Source organism: Desmodus rotundus, chromosome X, assembly GCF_022682495.2.
Source record: "Desmodus rotundus isolate HL8 chromosome X, HLdesRot8A.1, whole genome shotgun sequence".
NCBI classification, from domain to species: Eukaryota; Metazoa; Chordata; class Mammalia; order Chiroptera; family Phyllostomidae; genus Desmodus; species Desmodus rotundus.
The window spans coordinates 80,782,872-80,799,148 of NC_071400.1; the positions used below are offsets into that span (position 1 = coordinate 80,782,872).

At 41.1% G+C, this 16,277-nt stretch overlaps 1 protein-coding gene across 3 annotated transcripts in view; it reads left to right on the plus strand.

Annotated features, from left to right (window-relative positions):
* DMD (dystrophin) overlaps positions 1 to 16,277 on the plus strand; it is a 1,965,474-nt gene that overhangs the window by 780,830 nt on the left and 1,168,367 nt on the right. For all 3 annotated transcript variants that reach the window (XM_053917632.1, XM_053917633.2, XM_053917631.1), the window contains exons 27-29: positions 3,416 to 3,598; positions 6,925 to 7,059; positions 8,796 to 8,945. In XM_053917632.1, the coding sequence (XP_053773607.1) occupies positions 3,416 to 3,598; positions 6,925 to 7,059; positions 8,796 to 8,945 (468 nt within the window). The remainder of the gene's footprint in view (positions 1 to 3,415; positions 3,599 to 6,924; positions 7,060 to 8,795; positions 8,946 to 16,277) is intronic.

Here is a 16,277-nt window from a genome sequence, read left to right on the forward strand (position 1 = left end):
GCAAAGGAAAAGTTCCAAAACCTTTCCAAGGACCCATGCTTTGAGAACCACTGATTTGACACACTGGCAGTGAAAAGTGTCTGAGCATATTGTGGTTAAAGTCATGGGTATAAAGGGAGCAAAGCCACCATTTGTGAGGAGGATTCTGTCTGATCTCTGCCAGTCGTTTAGTTGTTTACCTTTCCCAATAGCGGGGAAATCCCTCATGATCTCCTTTTTTATTCTAATTTTTAAAAAGTTATAGTTTATATTAAATATTTTTTATTAGCTTCAGGATCTCCTTTTCTTTTATCATATCTGAACTTTTCCCAACTTCTAAGCATGTTTTTCTTAAAGATTTTATTTATTTTTAGACAGGGGGGAAGGAAGGGAGAAAGAGAGAGGGAAATGTCAATGTGTGGTTGCCTATCGCGTTCCCCCTACTGGGGGCCTGGCCTGCAACCCAGGCCTGTGCCCTGACTGGGAATCAAACTGGCGACCTTTTTGTTCACAGGCCAGCACTCAATCCACTGAGCCACACCAGCCAGGGCCTAAGCCTGTTTTTCTAATGAATTTATGAAAGCCTAAAAAGCAAGGAAAGAAGTGTTTCTAATTCTTCATTTTTGAAAGTCGCATGGGTTGTTTGTAACTTGTATCAAATGTAATTTCATTTATTGGATCCACCACCATATGCTCCTTCTTCCTCTCATGGAGAATTTGAGATGAGTTTAACAGAAACTCTGAGGAAGAAAAGATAAAACTCCCAGATTGATTTACGTAAACTCTCTGAACCTGTGTTTTCTGTTGTATAATGTGAAAATAAGAAAACGCATCTCACAAGCTTTTGTTCATGACCCGACGAGGTAGACCATGCAGCATGTCCCATGTAGCGCACGGCAGAGCGTACTACGTGATTAATGGCTGTCAGAGTTGGTTGTAATGCTAAAATTACTAGAGCCAAATACGGTTCGTATAGAAACAAATCCCAAGCTCAGTGATGGCAAAAAAACCCCAGATTGACTCACAATTTTTAATTAAAATTTTCAATCCATTAAATTAAAATCCACGAAGGCAATCATTTAAATGTCAAAACAATTCATATTTGCCATCATATTGTGTACTTTTGTGGCATGATAGGGTGAAATCCAAAGGCATAGGCTGATTGCGTTACAATATATAGAGATGTTTTATAGCTGACCTTGCCGTTTGCTGCCCGCATCGCCTTACCCTCACTCCTTCACTGCGTATAGGCCCAGCTGCTGCCTGGCAGAACCTGCCTTCCGTTTTTCTCTCTATTTTTAATTCTCGTTCAAGTACAGTTGTCTCCATTTCCCTCCCACCACTCCCTCCCACGCCAGCCATCCCCACCCTCTACCCTGGATCCTACCCCACTTTGGCTTTGTGCACATGTCTTTCCCCCCCAGTTATGCCCTCCCACCTCCCCTCTGGTTACTATCAGCTTGTTCTTTATTTCCCTGCCTTTGGTTCTTTTCTGCTTGTCTGTTTGTTTTGTTGATTATGTACCAGTTAAAGGTGAGATCATACGGTATTTGCCTTTCACCGCCTGGCTTATTTCACTTAGCATAATGCTCTCCAGTTCCATCCATGCTGTTGCAAAGGGTGGGAGCTCCTTCTTTCTCTCTGCTGCATAGAATTCCACTGTGTAAATGTACCACAGTTTTTTGATCCACTCATTTGCTGATGGGCACTTAGGTTGCTTCCAGCACTTGGCTATTGTGAATTGTGCTGCTATGAACATTGGGGTGCATAGGTTCTTTTGAACTGGTGTTTCAGGGTTCTTAGGGTATAATCCCAGAACCTGTCTTTCTTTACCTATCGGCTCTCTGTGGCCTCTGAATCCCACTTTTGCCACCTGTGTGCCCCGCTTCATGTACTAGGAGATTAACATTCCCCCAGCAGCCTTCAACCGATGATGGGAGATGGTAAATACCCCAGTGTTCTCATCCCCGAGTGGTATATAACCCTGAGGCCTGTGTTTCCCGGAGCTTCCAAGCAGGATCAAACTCTACTCACCAACAGTAACTGGTGGTTATAATAAGTACACCCTATAATCTGTATTCCCTTTCCTGCCTCCTTTCCCCTACCGGTATTTCCTTCACATCATACACAAACTACTTATGCTTGAAAGCTCATCTCGGGGGGGTTGGCCTGTGGAGTAACCCAAATGAGAGATTCATTGTGTGTGTTTGTATTTGTAACATGTGTACTCTGGAAGTGAAGGAGTGTGAACGCCCTCTCTCCAACCAGAGAGCAATGGTGAGACCTCTGTCGTTGGACAAGTTGGGTTGATTACTTTCGGTAACGAGGGAGAGTGCATGCCATTGGGAACCCGTGCACACAACACGGGGTTGTGTGAGTAAGAGCATGTCAGAGAGAACCTGTTGTAGGGTTTGAGTCGGTGCTAGATGATTGGTGGGAGGGTTTAAGGGCTTTGCTTTGGATCACATTTTGTCAGTGAGTGGGAATAACTCTATGATTGCATATCTTCATAACTTTTCCCTAGGTGGAGGGAAGGCTAGAGGGAGGCTGAACGCGTAGTTGATAAAAATGCAGAGGTAGCTTCTGTTAACCAGGATAGGGGAGTGTTTGGCCTTATGTGGCCTGGACAGTTTTTATGTCCTTGTCTGCATTCTAACACGATGATGGATGGAGTGGTGGCATTGTCATGGATCTGCGGTGCTAACGAAGTAGCCTCGTCTGATGTTGGTATTCTGTGGACTAGTTTACCTCCCACAGGAGGCAACTGAGGCGTGGTTGTGAGTCCCAGGCCAGCCCTCTCAGGTCAGGGGTGCTCTTCTCCTCTTTCTCCTTTGTATTTTCAGTTACTGAACAGAACTTTCTTTGATCAAAATATAGTCGCAAATATAGAATGAAGATGTTTCTATATTAGGGATCTTTTGATTTAAATAATATCTGTACTGCTTTCCATAGTATTCATCCATCTGAGTAATTTATGAGTGATTTCAATTCTAGATTATGAGATATTTTTGAACTTAGTATTGAAATTTTCATTTATCACTTGTTACATGTAGAGAAAGATAGAGAAATATTGATATCTACAACTACATACCCACATTGATGACTTTTTCAACTGTTCTGATCAAAGATCTCTTATGTCCTGATTATGATTGTTTTCTTTCAAATTCCCAATTTTAATGAAACCTAAATTGATGCAAGTGATTGGAGTCAGTATTGGATTTCTTTATATTAATCTCATTCTAATGGACATGTTGTGGGGAAGGAAGTACGTGATAGATACGAATGTGGGAGGTGGGGGTTGGGTAGGGAAGGGGAGGGTAATAGAGGAAAAATGGGGACTACTGTAATTGAACAACAAAAAAAATTTTTTTAAAAGAAAGCATTTGGGAAGGAAAGTTCCTGTCTTGCTATTAGCAGAACATTCTTTCTTTTTCAGAGAGCTAAAGAAGAGGCCCAGCAAAAAGAAGCCAAAGTGAAGCTCCTTACGGAGTCCGTGAATAGTGTCATAGCTCAAGCCCCACCCGCAGCACAAGAGGCCTTAAAAAAGGAACTGGACAGCCTGACCAGCAGCTACCAGTGGCTCTGCACCAGGCTGAACGGGAAGTGCAAGACTTTGGAAGTCAGTTGCTTTTCCCGATTTTATCAATTATGTGTCAACTTATGGTCCTATGGGCACAGGGACTCTGGTATAAGAATACTTTGGCCCAAATTTTTCACTTAGGCACTTAGAGCTTGTGACTTTGGACTAATTGCCTAACTTGTTACACACCTATCTGTAAAATGAACTTAAAAATAGTACCTATTTCATAGGGTGTTGAGAAAAGTAAATGAGATGTTCTGTTTCAAGTGCTTAGCTCAGTGCTCAGTAAATGTGAGCAGCTATCATTCTGATTCTTCTTCTCACTATTGTTATTATTATTACCATTGTATTATTCCTGACCCAATCACTCTGTGCACTTAACTTCCCTCTTTGTTTCTGCCACCTGAGGATTTTTCATATTTGTTTCACAGATAAGTTATGAATTTAAAATGGTTTCCTTTATATTGTATTTGGTATTTCAATATGGCTGATGCAGGGTGGAGCATTACACCCATCAGCTTCATTTACCACTTGGAAAAAAGTTTCCTTTTTTATTTGTATTCTCTTCAAAGTCAGTTTCTTTAAAAAAAAGATTTTACTTATTTATTTTTAGAGAGAGAGGAAGGGAGGAAGAAAGAGAGGGAGAGAAACATCAATGTGTGGTTGCCTCTCACACGCCCCCTACTGGGGACCTGGCCCACAACCCAGGCGTGTGCCCTGACTGGGAATCTAACTGGCGACCCTTTGGTTTGCAGGCCAGTGCTCAACCCCCTGAACTACACCAGACAGGGCTGAAAGTCAATTTCAATTCTGTGATTTCAAAGTAATTTTAAGTTCCAAACTGTTAATACTAAGTGGCTTTTAGTTCCAATTCAGGCTGCAGGACCATATTTTATTTTGCCAAGGTGACCTTTAAAGCCAGTACATTCAGCCTCTCCAGCTGTGTCCTTCAGACGCATCGAGGACACAAGAGGCCATCCATCCTGATGGTTAAATCAGCAAGATAGTTCATTACCTCAATCTGCACCAAAGTTAATAAGACACATTACCAATTGCATCTCCTTATCTTCAAAGCTCTAAAGTACCCTAGGGTATTGAAGGAGATATTTATATTTTCCCATTGGGATCTTTGCCCAGAAGGAAGACAGCCTGTAGTCCAGCAGGAGCTGGAAATGACCCACATTTAAGAGTCCTATCATCTTTTAAAGCAAAATACTTAATTTTACTTTTTTTGTGAAAAACTGTATGTAAAATAGCAAGCCAGTATTGGTGAACTGGCCAGGCAGGTTAGACTGATAGTTTTCCTCAGGTAGGGAGGGAGTGTCTTCTATCACTTGCCAGGGCTAGGAGCAGAGGTGAAAATACGGTGATCCTGACAGAATGTTAGTTTCTCCCAGAATAAATTTTCTTCCAAACCCTCATTTTTGGTAGAAGGGGAGCAAGCAGTGCTATAAGAGTTGGTGGTAATTGTACCATTCTATTTTTTGGTTTTCCTGATAAATATAATTTCAAAGCTAATGGAAAATTACTGTTTTTTAAAAAGATTTTTATTTATTTATTTTGAGAGAGAGGGGAAGGGAGGGAGAAAGAGAGGGAGGGAAACATCAGTGTGTGGTTGCCTCTTATGCGCCCCCTACTGGGGACCTGGCCCACAACCCAGGCATGTGCCCTGACTGGGAGTCAAACCGGTGACCCTGTGGTTTGCATGCTAGTGCTCAATCCACTGAGCCACGGCGGAAAATGACTGTTTTTATATTCTTATCCTCCAGTGCATCTTCTTGAGTTTATCCTGACAGACATAACCATGACCCAGAAATTGGCCTTTTATTACTCCTTTGCTTACAAATGTTTTGTCACACACATATGCATTTCTAAACAATATGTTGCTCAATTTTGCTTGTTTTGAGCATTACAAAAAAATGGTAACCCATACTATACAGTTTTCTAGAGCTTGCTCTTTTTGCCCCCAATTTTTTTGTGTCTGAGATTCATCCATATTGTTCTGCTTGTGAATGTATTCATTTTTTCTTATTCTCAGTTTAAATACGTCACAGTCTGGATGTGCGTATCCATCCATTCTCCTACCAGTGGGTATTAAAGTTGTTTGCTTTCTTATTTAAAATCTTGGTTATCACAAAAAGTGCTGAAATGAACATTCTTGTGCCTGTCTGTGTGTGGTGCATGCAAATCAGTTTCTCTGAGGATGTGCACCGGAAACTGGAGTTGCTAGGAGGTTGGGTATGTGAATATTCTCATCACTGAGAATGACAAACTCTTTTCCAAGCTGGTCACTGCAGTGCACACACCTACCAACCATAAATGCAAATTTGTGTTACTGTGTGTCTTCTCTCCCACTTAAACTAGTCACAGTTCTCATATATGTGCACCAGTCATCATGGTATAAATACCTCATTGTAATCCTGACTTACATGCTCCCGATTATTGAATTTGAATGGTTTTTCATATGTTTATTGGATACGCATTTCTCCTTTTCTTTGAAAGACTACTTCAGGCTTTCCTTCCCCACCCCAATGTCAGAAAAATACTCTTCTATATATTCTGGTAGCCATGTTAAAGTTTTGCTTTTTAGTGTGTGATTCCTTTTGTATTGTCAATCAGTTCTTTCCAATATACATCACAAGCCATTTAAAAATAGCCCCGCCCTTGTTATAGGCCATGGTCACATTTATGATAATATAACACAAGGAAATAATTTGAAATATGAAAAAATCCCTACATATGATGATGTTCACCAAAAATTTATAGGCACAAACAAAAATAAAAGTGATATAACTCTTCAGTAAATATAAAAGAAACAAAAATATATAGCCACTTAAATTTAACCTTAGATTTTCATTAAAAATGTCTTAGTATTACAGAAGAATTATATGATGTGATATTTAGTGAAAAATGCACTGTAGTTAAATCCATACTTTAATTTTAACTATCAAATTCATATATGATAGTTATGATATGATAATTCATATAAAGTTTAAAGGATGTCCCAGAACAGTGGTGATAGCTGATGTGTTTGGGGTGTTAGGTTTATATATGCATTTTTAGTTACATTTTCATTTTTCTGTTTCCCAGACTTTCATGTTGATGAATTATTTCTTTATTTAAAAAAGTAAATCACCGAACCTTGAATTTATTCATGTAATAAAATATTTCCTTAATGATTTGTAATTATGGACACATTAAGTGATCAAAATGACTAGTTGCATTTTCAATTACCTACTGCGAAGAAAGGTGAGCAACATAAAATGAATGCTATATTTTTAGAAGTTTTAAAAATGGAAATGCCAAAGTCTCCTTGTCACTTTTCTATGAAAATATTTCATCTGGGATCTTTCTTTTTTTCTTAGGAAGTTTGGGCTTGTTGGCATGAATTACTGTCCTACTTGGAGAAGGCAAACAAGTGGCTAAATGAGGCGGAAATCAAACTTAAAACCACTGAAACTCTCCCTGGTGGAACTGAGGAAATCTCCGAGGTGCTAGAAGTACGTTGTAAATTAATCTAAGCAACGGCAATTTATATGCAGTATCGAAAGATGTCAAGTACCGAATAAAGAGTTCAAAGAACACAGCGCAGAGACTAGCTGCGCGCCTCCCTCCTCCCCCACTGGTGCTTTGGGTGAAGCCTTTGTTTCCTCTAAAAACCTTCCAGTCTCAAGGTTTTAAAAAGAGTTTAAATAACCTCTGTAGAGGATATTTGTCTTCTGCTATATCACTAAGCTCTATGTTGACAATTTTCTTTGCCTGCTGAAGTCTGCTACAGAACTACAAAGACAGTTCGAATGCACAGATTTCCTCTTGCAGAGTAGGGCTAATGAAGATAATAATGTAAGATATTATTTCTGGTTTAAAAGCTCCATTTATTGCATTGGGCCATTTTTTAAATTATTGCAAATCATCAATTCATACCTTATGGAATGTTTTGAGGTATTAAATGGGTATGCTCTGATATTAGAAATGTCTTTAACATATTCGTATAATTTAGTACATTCTAAATTTTCGTCTATTTTCAAGTTCTATTTTGAAGACTTTGCAAAGTAAAATTAAAAGAGTTTTCATACATGATTTTCAATTTATGTGAACTTGATACTTAACCATTAATGTTGTATTCATTTTATTGTACTTTTGCGTGCTCCTTTATCCGAAACGAATATGTACTTGTGACCTATGTATTGTATGTAGAACCATATGTGGTCCAGCCTCTATGTAAATATGCTAAAATAAGGTATATACATTAATCAAAAGGTGAAGAAAATGCAAAACGTTCCTCTAGACAAAATATAATTGGTGTCTGAATACGTAACAGCAGAAACCCAGACACCATTGTATCAAACTTCCTTATTTTCACAAGAGAACTATAGAAGCTGAAGAGGTATCAAAGAACAGTGGGAGGCCCCCCCATGGACTCTACTTTGGGCATGTCCTGTTTAGGCTGTTCATTGACGAAACATTCCTTGTGAATCAGCCATGCAGTGCATCTTCCAAAGAAGCGGAAGCAGGCTTACATGGCTTTTAGTTAAAAGATGGAGCTCAGAACAAAGGATGCACAATGCAGTTAGGTGTCCTATCAAATGATCCCATTGAAGGACCTCATTTTCATTCCTGGTGCCTCCCAGTACAAAGACGGCTGCTCTACCTCTGGGTGTGTAAAAACATTTGAAGGGTGAAGGGCATAGGCTTTTCTTTTACAGAGGCTGTACTTCTTTTTTTAAGTTAGGAAGAGAACCTCTTGAATTTCTACCCACGTAATACTGTCAGAACTGCGTCACGTTGCCATCCGTGGGTGTAAGAGACATTGAGTATTTTAGCTTTCCAGGTTTTAGAGTAGAGGGCATCAGAGAAGGAGGTGGCTGTGAATCGTTTTTAAGTGCCTCACTCCACACTTGCCATAAGCCCATGAAGATTTACCCAGAGCAACAAACTGCAGGGTGGGGCGAAAGGAGATTTGCAGTTGTGAGTACATGAAATGCAGGGGTTATTCTCGTATTATTTATTAATCATTGTAGTATTCTCCATCTGAACAACTGCCAACCTACTTTTGCCCCGCCCTCTATTTTTTGAAATAACACCAATCTTTCGTGTTTCATGTTCCCAATTCAATATTGCTTTAAATGGCTTATAACTTAGTTCCATGAAAATCAGAAGCCACTGAGCATTTTGTAGTAATTCGATGTATTTAAGAAAAAGAAGAAAACTAGTAATTATTGCAACTGTATTTCAGTCACTTGACAATTTGATGCAACATTCCGAGGATAACCCGAATCAGATTCGCCTACTGGCACAGACCCTAACAGATGGCGGAGTCATGGACGAGCTGATCAACGAGGAACTGGAGACCTTTAATTCTCGGTGGAGAGAACTACATGAAGAGGTATGATGATAAGAGGGAAACGTCTCTTTGAACTGATTTGCATAAACCTCTGGCAAATACTTTTAGGCTTCTCAAATAAAACGAGGAGTATTTAAATATTAGCTCAGCTTCCCCGTTTCAGAGACTGTCATGTGCTAAACATGCCTGACATATTTACATGTTTATTACATCATTTTTGTCTGAAAAAAAAAACATTTTTCAAGGAGGTATTTGATTGGTACAGGAAACTGAGACATACCAAATATAGTAACGTGCTCAACTGCACAAAGGAATAAATTCCCTGGTGTTCAGAATCAGGTCTTCTCTGACGGCAAAGTTGTTTCTCCTACCCACTGAAGCAGTGTGTGTAGGCATCTCCGTATCTCTCTACCTCTCTCTGTCTGTCTCTTTCTGTCTGTCCGTCTCTTTCGCCGTGAACATACACACACAGATGCACACACACTTTTGTTATGGTCAGATGTACTCTGTTAATAATACACGTCATTTTATCAGCACCCAAGCTACAGGATATGGTTTGTTCTTCCCAAATAAGGAAAAAGAGTTTTTATATTTTTATATTTAAATATTTACACATGGTATGAATTTTTTCAAATCAAACTGAAAAGATAATAATATACCATACTTCTCCATATCAAACAGTGTTTGGCGTACACTCTCAAATCAAGAGTGGATTATTTGTCAAGAAGAAAGAAATAGCTCCTAATGAGGTTTAGTTTTACACCCACTTAGGAGGCGCATCTGCGACATGTGAGACACTGGTCTAAGGGTTGCTGATGAGTAAGAAAAAGCTCCTGTCCTTCATTACTTATAAATATTGATTGGCTAAGCAAAAGCTTCTTGATTTGTTAATGTGTTTAGGGCGTGAAAACACATAATATTTTTAAACAAATAATATACTTATAAGAAGCAAAAAGTAGTGTCAGAACTTATCACAGAGCATTAGAGGACACAGCAAAAGCGCACACCCCCACGTGGGTGAGCACAGGGAGGCTTCGGGGGTAGCTTTCCTAGAAAAGATCCTTGTGAATTGTTGTGAACATTTTAAAGTGAGAGTAGGACACAGCCAACTGGAAAGTGCGGGCGGGCAAGTCAAGGCAGGTGGACACGGCACGTGCAAAGAATGGGAAGTGTGAGGGTGACTCCATATGTAAATCTGCAAACCTGTTTTGGGTTTTAAGGAGCATGAAATGCAAGTGGAGGGGGGTGGCTAAAGGTGAGCCTGAGCAAATAGGCATGAGCAAGATGGCTGAGGGGGATCTGTGTCTCACAAATGCTATGGTCTGCAACCGTGCCGTCAGGGAGTCACCGAAGGGGGTCAAATGTGAAGGGGAAGGACCTCTGCCTGTCATGGCTCGGTGGATTGAGCACTGGCCTGTGAACCAAAGGGTCACCAGTTCGATTCCCAGCCAGGGCACATGCCTGGGTTGAGGTCCAGGTCCCCAATGGGGGGGGGGGCACATGAGAGGCAACCACACATTGTTTCTCTTCCTCTCTTTCTCCCTCCCTTCCCCTCTCTCTAAAAACAAATAAAATCTTTAAAAAATAAAAAAAATGTGAGGGGGAAGGAGAAGAGGGATGCCACGGTGAGACTACATGACCTCTGAGTGCCAGTGGAGAGGGAGTGGTGGAACAAGAGCTGGGGACATTGCAGGCGGTGAGACACAGGAAGTAGTGCTCTTTTTAGCTCAGTTGAAGGCAAGGCCATTGATAATAGGTACAGAGAAAATGAAAAAAAAATCTCAAGAGAGCCTCTAGGTTACTGACTTAGGTGATCAGGTGTCTGAAATTTGTTATCAACAACATTAAGGAATAAGAACAAAAAGCAAGTATGGAGGCAGAAGATCAGGTGTCACTTTTTACCCCCCAGGGAGCCTGAGCTGCCTGGTTAAATCTGATGCCAACCGAAAACAATCCCCAAGTCAAGGGCTTAAGTGCTGGTAGTGAATTTGGGAGATGATACCGACAAGGACAAGCGAGGTAGGGAAGAGAGTGGGAATGAAAGGTTGGAAGGCTCCTAAAAGAAGGGTGCTTTTATCATTGTGTTCTCACTGGGCTCAGTCCCATTAGGAGCTGTAAGGCAATCACCTAGATCCATGTTATAGAGCATACTGTTAATCGTCACATAATCTAATGAAGGCTGTAGTGCTTATCCATCAATTGTGGTCCCTCTTGGTTTGAGGATTGCCATTGGGTGCATAAAATCCCAGGATATTCTGGGTTGCCCAGAGCAAGAAAACTGAGAAATGTGGGTGCTTAAGGCGGGGGGGAATCTAACAGTATGTGCAGCGACTGGCCCTGAGAGCTTAGGCGAACTCAGAGGTTGTGAGGTTGAGGGGCTATGCTGAAGGGCCCCTACTGGGTCTGCTACAATACTTATGGAGCATCCAGGTGGGGCTATCCCATAATCCACTGCAAGAGAGCTCTCCAGCCCTGAAGTTAAGGAGAGTGATTCAGACTCGTTATACATATAGGGGGTTGATCCAGCTACATGCCAGTCACAGCTGTTGAGTTCATGAGGTCACCAGAGGGAAACCAAGAGAAAAAGAATCATGGACAGAAGTTAGGGGTTATGGCCCAAATCAAGTTGTAGGGAGGGGATACAGTGCATACAAAGGAGATGAGAAGACAGGGTCAAAGAGGTAGAGGACACTCCAGTAAAAACCAGGGTGCTGAGGAGGAGCAGTCATGAAAAAGACAGTGAATGCAATAGCAAGGCTGGGTAAGAGGAAGACGAAAGTGGGCATCCCCTGGAGGGGACTTGGGGGACTGGGTGAAAAAGATGAAGGGATTAAGTACAAGTTGGTAGGTACAGAATAGTCACAGAGATGTAGATTACAGCGTAGGGAATAGAGCCAGAAATACTGTAATAACCATGTACGGGGCTGGGGCGGTGGGGTACTTGAACCATTTGGGAGGCCACTGTGTAACGTACATGGTTCTCCAACTGCTATGCTGCACATCTGAGAGCAGCACAGAATAATACGGCATGGCAACTGTAATTGCAAAATGATGTTTTAATTTAAAAAAAATTAAAAAGCCAAAACAATAATGGAATTGGGCCAGAAGGACATCAGTCATGACCCTGACTAGAGCATGTTGAGGGAGTTTCCCTGGGAATAGAGAGACTCTGGTGTCCCCGCATCACAGAAGACAAGAGAGAGGAAGAAGGGAGCAAAGCAAGTGAGCACTGTCCTTGCGCAGAGTTGGTGGTGAAGGGCAAGAAAGGTCCTCTGCGGGGATGGCAGCCAGGGAGGTGTGCGGGAGACCGTTTGTTCATTCAGTGGGGGATGAGTTTGATCGTGTTTTGCATTGGAAGGAAAGAAGTCCTGAGTAGGACTTTGTCCAATCCTCAAGAGAGGTAGGTGGGGCAGAATGAGGGTGCCAGCAGCAAGCCCCCAAACAGTCCTTCATCCTGACGCTCTCATTGTGGAGTAGTCCCCTTTATCCGATCAGTGTGGAAAAGGGGGATTCCCAGCAGGCCCTGGGCATTTTGTCCTTCTGGCACTGCTACTGGGCTTACGTTGAGGTAGATATTCCTAGGTGGCAACTAAATCATAGGTCATTTACATTTGTATTTTGAAATGGAAATAAAATGTGCTTTTATTTATATTTGAGTATTAGTGTCGGGAGAGACATTGTAGTTCAAGCGAAAAAATCAAGGCACACTGTGAAACTGCCCTTGGCGAAGCTGTGGAAAGACCTCAGTTTTGATTTTTAGCTGCATTCAGAATTTCTCTCTCCTGTGCTTAATAACAGATCACTCTCTGACCTGGTCTTGGCATCAGCCTCATTTATGTACTACTCTTGCAAACCTTTCGTACCACAAACACTGCCTATGTATTCATATTGCAAAGGGCTTTGGTGTGGAACCTGGCATTTCCCCCAAATAAATAATAATTCAACTCAACAACAAACCTTTTTTCTTTTTAATTTACAATTTTTCTATTGTTGTTCAAGTACAGTTGTCTGCCTTTTCCCCCCACCCCAGGCCAACACTCCAGCCTTCCCCACCTCCCTCCCCTCTTTCTACCCCCCACCTTGTGATTGTCCATGTGTCCTTTATAATTGTCCCTGCAAACCCTTCACCCTTTCCCCCTGAAATTCCCTCCCCTCTCCCCTCTGGTCACTGTCAGCCTGTTCTCAAGTTCAGTGTCTTTGGTTATATTTTGCTTGCTTGTTCGTTTTGATGATTAGGTTCCTGTTAAAGGTGAGATCACATGGTATTTGCCTTTCACCACCTGGCTTATTTCACGTAGCATAATGCTCCCCAGTTCCATCCATGCTGTCACAAAGGGTAGGAGCTCCTTCTTTCTTTCTGCTGCATAAAATTCCATTGTGTAAATGTACCATAGATTTTGATCTATTCATTTACTGATGGGCACTTAGGTTGCTTCCAGCACTTGGCTATTGTAAATTGTGCTGCTATGAACATTGGGGTGCATAGGTTCTTTTGGATTGGTGTTTCAAGGTTCTTAGGATATAATCCTAGCAGTGGAATTACTGGGTCAAAAGGCAGTTCCATTTTTAGTTTTTTAAGAAAATCCCATACTGTTTTCCACACTGGCTACACCAGTCTGCATTCCCACCAACAGTGCACTAGGGTTCCCTTTTCTCCACAACCTCTCCAACACTTGTTTGTTGCTTTGTTTATAATGGCCATTGTCACCGATGTGAGGTGGTATTTCACTGTGGTTTTAATTTGCATCTCTCTGATGGCTAGTGATGCTGAGCATCTTTTCATATGTCTCTGGACCCTCTGTATGTCCTCCTTGGAGAAGTGTCTGTTCAAGTCCTTTGTTTGCCCTTTTTTAAATTGGGTTGCTTGTCTTTTTAGGGTGGAGTCGTGTGAGTTCATTATATATTTTGGAGATCAGGCCCTTGTCTGAGGTATCATTGTCAAATATGTTTTCTGATATGGTTGGTTCTCTTTTCATTTTAATGCTGTTTTCTTTAGCCATGCAGAAGCTTTTTATTTTGATGAGATCCCATTTGTTTATTCTTTCCTTTATGTCCCTTGCTTTAGGGGACATATCAGTGAAAATATTGTTATGTGAAATATCTGAGATTTTCCTGCATGTGTTGTCCTCTAGGACTTTAATGGTGTCACGACTTACATTTAAATCTTTTATGCACCTTGAGTTTATTTTTGTGTACGGTATAAGTTGGTGCTCGAGTTTCATTTTTTTGGATGTAGCTGTCCAGCTCTCCCAACACCGTTTGTTGAAGAGGCTATTTTTACTCCATTTTATGCTTCTTCCCCCTTTGTTGAAAATTAATTGACCACAGAGACTTGGGTTTATTTCTGGGCTCTCTGTTCTGTGCCATCGGTCTATCTGTTTTTATGCCAGTACCAGGCTGTTTTGATGACAGTGGCCTTGTAATACAGTTTCATATCAGGTATTGTGATCCCTCCTGCTTTGCTCTTCTTTCTCAAAATTTCAGCAGCTATTCGGGGTCATTTATGGTTCCATATAAATTTTTGAAGTGTTTGTTCTATATCCGTGAAATATGCCATTGGTACTTTAATAGGGATTGCATTGAATCTATAAATTGCTAGTAGATTAGTATGGACATTCTGATGATGTTAATCCTTCTGATCCTTGAACACGGTATATGTTTCCATTTCAACAACAAACCTTGATTGAACACCTATTCTGCTCTGTCCAAACTGAGTTGTTACAACTTTGAATGTTGAATCAGAAAAAGTTGGATTGGAATAGCCCCTTGTACTGGACACTATCAGACAGATCACAGAAACTACACAGTAAGTTGCACAGGGAAGGTTTAATATCAATAACTATTACCTATTTACTGGGAATTAACTTTTAAGAGAGAATAGAAGGGAGCTCAAAAGAATACCTTAGGGATGAGGAATAGTACCCAAGGACAGACCTGACTTGGGAAAGCAAGGAAATCTACCCACGGCTGGGATTTAAAACCTGTTAGGAAAAAATGTGTTTCAGCCCATGAGATGGCAAAAAAGTTCACCAGGTTGGCCCAACCAAGAGCTCCTACATAGTCAGGGGCTGAGGATTGTAGGAAGGGAATTTGGAGTGAGGTGCTGTCAACATTCATAGGGAAGTCTTCCATGGGGATGGTATTGAATTTGCTGGGAAGCTGGATGAGTTGCCCAGTGGGCTTGCTGGGAAGCTGTCTGCAGTAGGTGCTGTTGAACTTGGGAAAACCAGCTGGGGCTTCAGGAAGCTGCCTGTGGACTTGCCACTCATGCTGAACTTGCCCCTGGGGCACCCAAAGAACTTGTCAGAAGACACTTGCAGAGAATGCTGCCCAAGTTTGTGGGGAGAGAGTGGGGAACAGACAAGGTGAGCTCCACTGGGCAACCCACAGGCCAAACCAGAGCCACAGGAACAAGAAACAAGTAAAAACACATTGGAGCCAAGAGACCTTTATTCCCCACCCCCAGTGTCACTGCAGCGCCCTCTACAGGCAAAGCTTAGCATGCCAAGTGGCAAAGAGGTTCCAGTATCACCAAGAGATCAATGTTGAAAGGCAATAAAATTGATGACTGGCACATCCCCTTACACCTCATTGGCTTTGTGACCAGGGAAATATTTTCAAGCTCTCATAACCTTATTTGTGATAACAGATCCTGCTTCATCGAGTTCTGCTGAGAAAAATAGAAAATACTACATAGAAAGGGCTTGCTACAGTGCTAGGAACATAGTACATATTCAATAAACGATCAGCTTTTCACTTTTACTAGGCTGTATGCTATAATTTTGAGTGCCTGCCTTCAAAATGGGCCCTCATCCAGAGCATGAATAGACAAGCAAATACATATATTTCAATGTGAAAAACAATGAAATGGACCCATGTCTATTATTTAAGTAAAATGCAGAAGACTAACAGAAGCCTCACAATTGAAAGTTCTCCATTTCTACTTTAATGATCAATTAAGCAGAATGCTATAGTAACAATAAATAAACTTGAAATAAAGAAACGTGAAACCACTCTCAGTCCTGGCTGTGCATATAGCAAATATCTACCCACCTGAGAGGAACCTGGCAAGGAAAATAAAGTGCATTCGGTGCTTTGCAGCTTTGATGAAAACCACATCTTGTTAGAGATAAGAGCCTTCTCAAATTCCGTTGTGCTTGTCTTTAATAAGCTGATGTAACTTTAAAGATATGCTGTTAAGTTAAAACGATGGGTCGTAATAGGGTTTTCCTGTTTCTGAGGGTACAATCTTGATGCTTTGATCAATTGTAGACTACTTAGATAATAGAGACACACCTAATAATTTGTTAGCTGAATAAATCGTTTTCATGTTCCCGTTGATAATTTAGTTGAAAAGACTGGTGTTTTGATACA